Source organism: Polyodon spathula, chromosome 50, assembly GCF_017654505.1.
Source record: "Polyodon spathula isolate WHYD16114869_AA chromosome 50, ASM1765450v1, whole genome shotgun sequence".
NCBI classification, from domain to species: domain Eukaryota; kingdom Metazoa; phylum Chordata; class Actinopteri; order Acipenseriformes; family Polyodontidae; genus Polyodon; species Polyodon spathula.
In genome coordinates, this window is record NC_054583.1 from 2071926 (window position 1) to 2081925 (window position 10000).

General features: G+C 49.8%; 1 protein-coding gene across 1 annotated transcript in view; it reads left to right on the top strand.

The window, feature by feature from the left end:
- Positions 1-1106, top strand: part of LOC121306747 (transmembrane protein 265-like) — a 3616-nt gene extending 2510 nt beyond the window's left edge. Inside the window, exons 2-3 of the mRNA XM_041238652.1 lie at positions 470-693; positions 823-1106. Of these exons, the coding sequence (XP_041094586.1) occupies positions 505-693; positions 823-981 (348 nt within the window). The 5' untranslated portion in view covers positions 470-504 and the 3' untranslated portion in view covers positions 982-1106. The remainder of the gene's footprint in view (positions 1-469; positions 694-822) is intronic.
- Positions 1107-10000: the final 8894 nt, after the last annotated feature.

The window sequence follows — 10000 nt, forward strand, 5'->3', positions numbered from 1 at the left end:
TTGAAATACATTGATTGTATTGAAATCCATTGAAATACACTGAAATACACTGAAATCCATTGAAATCCACTGAAATCCATTGAAGTGCATTGAAATCTATTGACATCCATTGAAATCCATTGAAATCCATTAAATCCATTGAAATCCATTGAAGTGCATTGAAATCCATTAAAATCCATTGAAATCCATTGAAGTGCATTGAAATCTAAGGGGTGAACTCTGCATCATCAACAACTGCTGCTGCTGCTGCAGAGTCTCTTCCAATAGGACCTCGTTTGTTTTGCGTCTCATCGGAAGGACGGAGCCCAAGGAGGTGAAGTGACTCGATCAGGGTCACACACACACGCACACACACACAGAGCGAGTCAATGGCTGAGCCGGGATTTGAACCTCCTGGTATCAAGACCTCTTTACTTTAACTGCTGGACCAGCAATACGATAACAAACCTCATTTCTCCCTCTGTCGCAGTTCCCAGTTTTCTCCAGAGTAGAGCAGTGCTGTGAATGGAGCTCACAAATGGACTGGTCAGCAATGAGAGTGAAGCCACGCCCCTGGCGATGACGCCACAGTCAGGGGAGAGGTCAGTGGAGAGGCCCCGCCCCTCACACGAGGAGTACCGGACCCTGTCCATCGCCAGTGTGATCTGTGGTATCTCCTGCATCGGAGTGCTAGCTGTGATCAACTCAGTCAAGGTGTGTGTGTGTGTGTGTGTGTGTGTGTGTGTGTGTGTGTGTGTGTGTGTGTGTGTGTGAGACTAGATTAACCCTAACCTCTCTCCTCTCCTCTCCCCTCTCCTCTCTCTCTCTCCTCTCCTCTCTCAGGCCAGTGAACGACGCTCCTATGATCCAGAACGCGCCGAGCTCCTTGCCTCGAAGGCCCGCCGGTTTGCTATCCTGTCCATCTTGGTGTTTGTTGGCATCCTGGTTCTGGTCCCATTGCTGATGGCGCTGGTGTCATACCTGCTGACGATCGTGGACTGAGCCAGGACACTCGCTGACCGCAACACAAAGTGACCAGCGGACAGCCAGGGAACCATGTTACTGAAAAACCAGGGGGGAGCAGGACACTGACCACCGAATGAAACCACTGTGACAACAACCAGCATTGATTAGGTTTTATTGCAGGGCCCCATGGGAATCGGACTCCTATTGCACAGCAGTGTCACCCAGTCCAGGTTTATACTACCAGCTTGATCAGCCCCAGTGTCTGATTATTAAACTCCTAGTGAATCTAGTGAAAGCAGGACTGGATCCACTGTGCTGTGCAGCGGGAGTTATGATTATAAAACTTTAGTGTGAAAAGCAGGACTGCCATCACCACTGGCTGTGCAGCGGGGAGTATTATTAAACTCCTAGTGAAAGCAGGACTGGATCACACTGCTGTGCAGCGGGAGTCTGATTATTAAACTCCTAGTGAAAGCAGGACTGGATCACACTGCTGTGCAGCGGGAGTCTGATTATTAAACTCCTAGTGAAAGCAAGACTGGATCACACTGCTGTGCAGCGGGAGCCTGATTCCCAGCCCGGTTTTAATGCTTATCACCATTAAAAAATAATTGACAGGTCAGAATGCCCAAATATTTTGCACACATCACTGAATATATATAATTTATTTTATTTATTTCTCATTATTCTTGCCTCTCTTTCAATGGACAATTTAGAAGTGTATTAAGAATTTACTATTATATAATGTATTTATTCATTTATTTATTTGTTAAATTTCCTACTTTTCTTGTTTTATTTTCATTTTGATTTTCTTGTTTTATTTTCATTTGTATATTTTATAAATTCCTATAACAATTTAAAGGAGTTCTATATATATATATATATATATAATATTATTCTGGTTTAAACGTATATATCTATAGATATCATATTTATATATATATATATATATATATATATATATATATATATAGTATATTGTTTGTCTGTAAAATAGTAAACTCGAGAACTATTAATAAAAACTTTTGTTTCTTTGTTTCGTATTATCGCCTCACATTCGTATTCTGCTTTAGACTAAAAATATTACCCTTCCTGATGTTTGTTTGCTGTGACTGTTCACATTGACAGAGCCTCACAATCCTGTTCAGTTTGACTCTACAGTATAATCCCTTCTTCTTGGTGTCTGTGTTAGTTTACTGCACTCTGAAGAGAGTTTAGTTTCATTAAAGCTGCAGACAGACAATCCTCCAGTAGCAGCACTAAGACAGACATCTCCAAATATTCCCTCGCATGAATCGCCATCTAGTGGCCATGTCTGTATTATACATCTTTACAGTGATTTAAGCTGAGCGCTGACCCACCTTATTCTCTCACCTCTTATTAGCTTTATTAACATGATCACTGACCCCTCCCTTTACAGGAGCGCTGACCATCTTTAAAATCCATTCTCTCACCTCTTATTAGCTTTATTAACAGGATCACTGACCCCTCCCTTTACAGGAGCGCTGACCATCTTTAAAACCCATTCTCTCACCTCTTATTAGCTTTATTAACAGGATCACTGGCCCCTCCCTTTACAGGAGCGCTGACCATCTTTAAAATCCATTCTCACACCTCTTATTAGCTTTATTAACAGTATCGCTGGTCTGCTTGACTCAGTTTAGTTTCAGTAACGCTGATGAAGGCACTAGAGCCCCAAACTAGCTGGTCTGCTTGACTCAGTTTAGTTTCAGTAACGCTGATGAAGGCACTAGAGCCCCAAACGAGAGCTGCTCTGCTGGACTCAGTTTAGTTTCAGTAACGCTGATGAAGGCACTAGAGCCCCAAACTAGAGCTGCTCTGCTGGACTCAGTTTAGTTTCAGTAACGCTGATGAAGGCACTAGAGCCCCAAACTAGAGCTGCTCTGCTTGACTCAGTTTAGTTTCAGTAACGCTGATGAAGGTACTAGAGCCCCAAACTAGAGCTGCTCTGCTGGACTCAGTTTAGTTTCAGTAACGCTGATGAAGGCACTAGAGCCCCAAACTAGAGCTGCTCTGCTGGACTCAGTTTCTTCTAGTTGGTTTTATTCAGAGTTTGATTGAGTGTTTTGAAGCTGAAACTCAAAATAACTAAATAAATCAATAAATAAATACAAAAAGCATTCACTTATTTTTTCAAAATTTTTTATATAAAAAGTGTTCCACATGTACATTCGCAAGTCAACATAATTACAAAACATTCCACAAACTTCTTTAAAGGAGCGCTGACCATCTTTAAAACCCATTCTCTCACCTCTTATTAGCAAAACAATAAATGGATGTGCGTTGATATTTCTAAGAATTATTGTTTTAAAGGGAGGGACCAGTGATCATGTTAATAAAGCTAATAAGAGGTGAGAGAATGGATTTTAAAGATGGTCAGCGCTCCTTTAAAGGGAGGGGTCAGTGATCATGTTAATAAAGCTAATAAGAGGTGAGAGAATGGATTTTAAAGATGGTCAACGCTCCTATAACATATGCAGAACTTACAAAAACCCTGTTGAAAACATTCAGTTTAACAATATTTAAGTTTCTTCAGGAAATTCTCACCACAGGCAGGTTTGTATAATTATTATTATGATTATTAACAAATCACTTTACTAGACCCTCCACTGCCCCGCCCCCTCCTGTTTCGTCCAATGAGATCCAAGCTTCAAGCTCCCTCAGTCTGGCGTGCAGCAAGGAGTCGAGCTGCCCCAGAGGGGGCGTGGCTTTCTCGTTGGCCCCACCCCCCTTGCCCCTGCGGGTCCGGCTGGTAGACCCTGCTGCCTTCCTGGCCCCGCCCCGGCGTGTTTTCCGCGGAGCCCCGGGGTCTGGGAATTCGAGGAACCTCTTCTTCCTGCGCTGGCTGATGAGAGACAGAGCCCCACACCTGCTGGAGGCAGGGACTTCGAAGATCGTCTCCAACCGACTGGGGAGAGGGGAGAGAGGAGAGGGAGAGGGGGGGGAGAGGAGGGGATTATATTTCAGTGCGAGGTTAAAACGAAGGAGGTAAAAAAAAAACAGGAATTCAGAAGAGAGTCCCTCACCCCTCGGGGGGCATCCTGAAGTTCTTATTGGTGTAAATCTCCTCAACAGTGAACTGCTTCTTATTGTCAACCTGAGAGGGGGAACCGAGCTACTTGAGATGGGGGGGGGGGAGACCAGAGAGGGGACGAGAGAGAGGGGGGGAGAGAGAGAGAGAGACAGAGAGAGAGAGAGGGGAGAGAGAGAGAGAAGAGAGGGGAGAGAGAAAGAGGAGAGAGAGAGAGGGGAGAGAGAGAGGGGGAGAGAGAGAGGGAGGGAGAGAGAGGAGGGAGAGAGAGGGGGAGAGAAAGAGAGAGAGAGAGAGAGGCAGATCTCTCTTGTCTGAGACCCAGGGGGGAGAGAAAGAGGATGGAGACAGAGGGGGGGAGAGGGCTTCGAGAGACAGAGAGAGAGAGGAGAGGGGAAAGAGAGGAGAGAGAGAGAGAGGGAGAGAGAGAGAGAGAGAAGAGAGAGGAGAGGGAGAGAAGGAGAGAGGGGAGAGAGAGGAGAGCAGAAATTAATCAGAAATTATAAAAGAGGTCCAGTGCGTGAACCACCCACACATCACACACACACTCACACAAACACACACACAGAAACAGACAGACTCGTAGTGAGGGAAGGGGGGGGTCGCTACCTGACTGGTTTGGGCAGGCCCATGGGGGTCAGGTTGGTGGGAGGCTTGGGGGGGGTCTTTCGTATTCTGATTCGGGACACTCTGCCCCCCTTCACCCCTGCTGGACACTCTGTCTGCTGAATGAGACAGAGAGAGAAAGAGAGAGGCCATTTGTGACGATCGCTGCTTTTTCTTCAGACTCTACGGAGAACAGCGACCCACGCAAACCCGAGCAGCTGCTTCTTAATTCACTCTGAAGGGTGGAATCAGCCCGATCGACGCCAGCCGCCCTCGCCTGGTTTCTGCGGAGAGCTCAGTCTGGATAATCTCATAACCAGTTCGTTCAGCGCCATTTCATAACTTTGTGAATTTGTTCAGTAAGACTTTTAAAACAGCAGGAAATCGCTTTTAAAGCAGCAGCTACAGAAAGCGCTGGCCGGGTGTTTTGAGGGTGTTTTTCTTTACCTTGATCTCGGAGTCTGACAGCGGCCTCTCTCCCTCTCCCTCTCCCAGCTCCACGTGGAAGGGCTGCTCTCCTCCCTCCTCCCTTTCCCCCTCTCCCTCCTCCTCCTCCTCCTCCTCCTCCTCCTCCTCCTCCTCTCCTCTCCCTCAGCCTGGTAGGGAGGAGGACGGCCGGAGGAGGGAGGCGGCTCCTCTCTCACTCTCCTCCTCCTCCTCCTCCTCTCCTCTCGCGGTGTGGGCACTGGGTTTGACGTCCACACCCCCGCCCTGCTTCAAGCGCTGGGGGCTGAGGAGGAACAGCACACAAACATTGAATCGAGGGATAGGAAGGAGAGAGAGAGAGGGGGGAGGGAAAGGAGAGAAGAAGAAGAAGACAGAGAAGGAGGAAGGAGAGGGAGGGAGGAGGGAGGAAGGAGGGAAAGGAGAGAGGGAGGATGAGGGAAGGAAGGAGAAGGAAGGAGAGAGGGAGGAGGGAGGGAAAGGAGGGGGAGGGAAGGAGTATGGAGAGGGAGAGAGGAAGGAGGGAAGGAGGGAAAGGAGAGGGAGGGAGCAAGGAGGGTAGGAGGGAAAGGAGAGAGAGGGAGCAAGGAGGGAAAGGATAGAGGGAGGGAGAGGAAGAAAGGAGAGGGAGGGATCAGGAAGGAAGGAGGAGGGAGAGAGAGGGAGGAAGGAGAGGGAGGGAGGAAGGAGGGATGGAGGGAAAGGAGAGAGGGAGAGGGAAGGAGGAGGGAGGGAGAGAGAGAGGGAGGAAGGCAGGGTTACCTGTGATGAGACGAGGTGGACCGTCTGACCCCTTGGGAACGGGAAGCGCCTCGAGGAAACAGGACGTGGGGGGAGGAGGCAGAAGAGGAAGTGACATCACTGCCCCCTCTCCCTCCTCTGTGGCGGCTGTCGCTGTGGTTAGATCTGGACAGGAAGGCCAACGGGCTGGACAGGAAGCAGGAAGCCAGCGCAGAGAAGAGCAGGGGGGAGCAGCGGGACGAGGCGGAGGAAGAGGAAGAGGAGGAGGAGGACGACGACCCTGGGAAGACTTCCTTGCGCAGACACAAGGGGGCGATCTCCCGCTCCCTCTCCGGCTCCAGGCTGCAGACTGTGTGTCGCCGCTGTCTGGGGGAACCTCCCCGCGGACCCCCTCCCCCAAGCCGTTGTCGCCCCGCGGGGCACAGGCGACCCCGCGGGGCAGGAGGGGATGTCGGGACAGGAGTGGCTCCTCAGGAGGCGAGGCGGTTTAGTTTCGGGGGACGTACCTCCCTGAACAGCGTCCTCTCGGGTCGGGGTCCCGTGATCTCCTCTAGGTCGCTTTCTGTTTGTGGAGATTCCCTCCTCCTCCTCCTCCTCCCCCTCCTTCTGTTCTAGATTGATCTCCAGTTTGGGTGTCTTGGCCCCTCTCTTGGTTCCCAGCTGCCTCAGTCTGGTCCTCTTCTCCATTCCCTCGCGCTCGCCGTCCTCATCCCGCAGGCTGGCGCGGGTTCTAGAGCGTTTCCTCGCGACTTCCAGCTCGGAACCCAGGTCTTTTCCCCAGCTCATCCTGCTTGTTCCCTGCCCCTCGCAAACTTTCTCCCGGATGCAGATTTCCATTTCGGTTCCGGAGCGCAGCGACCCTGCTCCCCCCTCCCCGTCACGGGCTCTCGAGGCTGATCCAGAATGCCTAGAACATGGAAGGCTATCTGCTTTAGAAAGGCTCCCACTCCAGCACCTAGAGCCCAGTCTGACCACTGCTTCCTTCATGGGCTCGGCGCCTACTGTGTGCAGCCAAGAGCCTGCTTCTCTCGTTGCGGGGCTATCCGGCGATCCGGAACGCAGCTGGGTTTCCGTCTGCATTATTTTTCCCGCTCCACTGGATGTAGGCGTTCTAGAATGTCCACCGCAAGGGATTTTAACAAGGTCCGATCTAGAACCTTCTCCCGTGAGTGCATTCAGGACAGGAAAGTCTGTTTTTCCTGCAGATCTTGGAGACTTTCTACAATCAGGCTGAGCTTCCAACAACAGCCCAGGTGCCTCTAGCACCGAAGACAAATCGACAGGCACTCTGGAACCCGGTCTACCCTCCCGCCTTTCCGAACTCGCGCCTAATCTCTCCGATGCTGCAGGTTTGAAAAGTCGTCTAGAACACAGCTCGGACTCTTCCACATCCCCACTAAGTGCTCTAGAACTCGTTTGAACTCCAGAGGCGGGTATAAGTGTTCTGGGCCGCAGCGACCTGCGCACCAGTGTTTTGGTGGGCGTGCCAGAAGCGGTTTTGTCCACCTGCCGCGTTCTCCGGTGTTTTCTAGCACCCTGCGCTGGTTCTGTGGATTTCACGAGTGTTCTGCGCTGTAGTTTAAACCCCACAGATACCCCAGGCAGTTCATCCTCCTCTACAGTTTGCTCAAATGTTCTAGGACCCCCCAGTCTCGCCCCAGTGGACTGAATTCTTGAACCCAAGTTGATTTCACACCTTAACGGTGTTATAGAACCCGCCCTTCGACCTGCAGAATGCACTCCAGAAGTCTGAGTGCCCCTGCCTAGACAGTGATCTAGAACAGGACACCTTTGAGAGTCTTCCGATCTAGAACTTGCGCCGTTGTCACCGACGGCTTCCGCGAACCCAGCGATTTCAGACGACCCCCTCGGCGATCTAGAACGCCGTCTGGAGGTGCTGTTGGGTTTGGACGGAGATCCGGAACCCGTCCATCTGGAACACGACCACCGATCCTCTCCTGGAGATCCCGGAGGCGGTCGGGAACCCAAACGGGCCCCCTCTTCGAAACTTTCCGGCAATCTAGAACTCAGTCCATCGCCCTCTTCCGTCTTCGCCGCCAACCTCAAACACGCCCCAAGCCCATCGGGTGAGCTGGGGCCTCTCCCGGCCGGGCTGCCTCTCTCGCTGCCCTGCCTCGCTGTCACAGAAACTCTCTCAGGATGCGCTTCCTGTCTCCGTTTTACAAACACGCCTGCGTCTGTCGCAATTTCCACTCCCTCCGCCCAGCCTCTCATCTCTCTCCGTTCCTTCTCCTCTTCCTCTAGAGGGCTCCTCCCTCTTTCTTCCCTTCCACCTTCTGCTGTTCTCTCCTCCTCCCCTCCTCCTCTCTCCATCAGCTCGCCGGTTCTGAAGAGCCGGGTCGGTGACATCACGATCTCCGTGAAGCTCGCCATCTTGGACCGGAGAGACTGGAAGAGGGGACCAATCACCCAGCCCTTCAGCAGGGCAGGGGGTGGGGCCTGGGGGTCACTGCCACCAATCACAGCTGAGGAGAGAGAAAGAGAAGGAGAGAGGAGAGAGGAAGAAGAACCAGAAGGAGGAGAAAAAGTATTATAATTGTTTAGATATTGCTTTACTGTTTCAGTGACTTCCACAAATCAGTAATAAAATACCACACCCTAATTGGAACACAGACAAATTATTAATTCTATTTGATCTGTTTTCCTTTTTCATATTGTTCCACCTGCTTCGTTTCACTTAAAATGACCTCACCCAAGCTTCTCTCCGATTGGGTCTCTGACTCCAGCCCCTCCTCTCTGCTACTTTCCGACTGGCTGTTGAGTGATTTAGAGACATCCAGCCCCGCCCCCCTTGTCAACCTGCCCCCCGATTGATCGCCTGAAGCTTGTGTATTCTCTGGTGGCAAATTCTTCTTAACCTTACACCTGCAGAATGAAAAACAGCGATTAAATGTTTATAAAACTATGGCTATTGAAACTCAGGGGGGCTGTGTGAATCATTGCTGGAGCCGCAGTCCAGTATAATATATAAAACTATGGCTATTGAAACTCAGGGGGGCTGTGTGAATCATTGCTGGAGCCACAGTCCAGTATAATATATAAAACTATGGCTATTGAAACTCAGGGGGGCTGTGTGAATCATTGCTGGAGTCACAGTCCAGTATAATATATAAAACTATGGCTATTGAAACTCAGGGGGGCTGTGTGAATCATTGCTGGAGCCACAGTCCAATATAATATATAAAACTATGGCTATTGAAACTCAGGGGGGCTGTGTGAATCATTGCTGGAGCCGCAGTCCAGTATAATATATAAAACTATGGCTATTGAAACTCAGGGGGGCTGTGTGAATCATTGCTGGAGCTACAGTCCAGTATAATATATAAAACTATGGCTATTGAAACTCAGGGGGGCTGTGTGAATCATTGCTGGAGCCGCAGTCCAGTATAATATATAAAACTATGGCTATTGAAACTCAGGGGGGCTGTCTGAATCATTTTGTATACTCAATGTGGTTCTCTTACTTTATAGGGTCGCTGCATGGTTGCCCCACAGAATGTATTTTCTAAAAAAAAAAAAAAAAAGAAAAACACAACATTAGGCAAGTTTATAGATCGATAAGACAGACAGACCGACCTGTGGTCCTATTCTTGCCCTCTCTGTCGTGCTCCGAGAGGTGTCTTAAGTGACTGAGCCCGGTGTGTAATTGAGTGAATGATGTTGTAAAAGCGAGGGAAGGGCAGCTTTTCTTGCTTTTGAAATCAACCTGCGGATAAATAAATACTTCTGAGAAGCGATTAGCAGGGTCCTCTCTCTCTCTCTCTCTCTCTCTCTCTCTCTCTATCTCTGCAGACCAGCTCTAATTTGGGGCTCTAGTGTCTTCATCAGCGTTACTGAAACTAAACTGAGTCAAGCAGAGCAGCTCTAGTTTGGGGCTCTAGTGCCTTCATCAGCGTTACTGAAACTAAACTGAGTCAAGCAGAGCAGCTCTAGTTTGGGCTCTAGTGCCTTCATCAGCGTTACTGAAACTAAACTGAGTCAAGCAGAGCAGCTCTAGTTTGGGCTCTAGTGCCTTCATCAGCGTTACTGAAACTAAACTGAGTCCAGCAGAGCAGCTCTAGTTTGGGGCTCTAGTGCCTTCATCAGCGTTACTGAAACTAAACTGAGTCCAGCAGAGCAGCTCTAGTTTGGGGCTCTAGTGCCTTCATCAGCGTTACTGAAACTAAACTGAGTCAAGCATAGCAGCGTTCA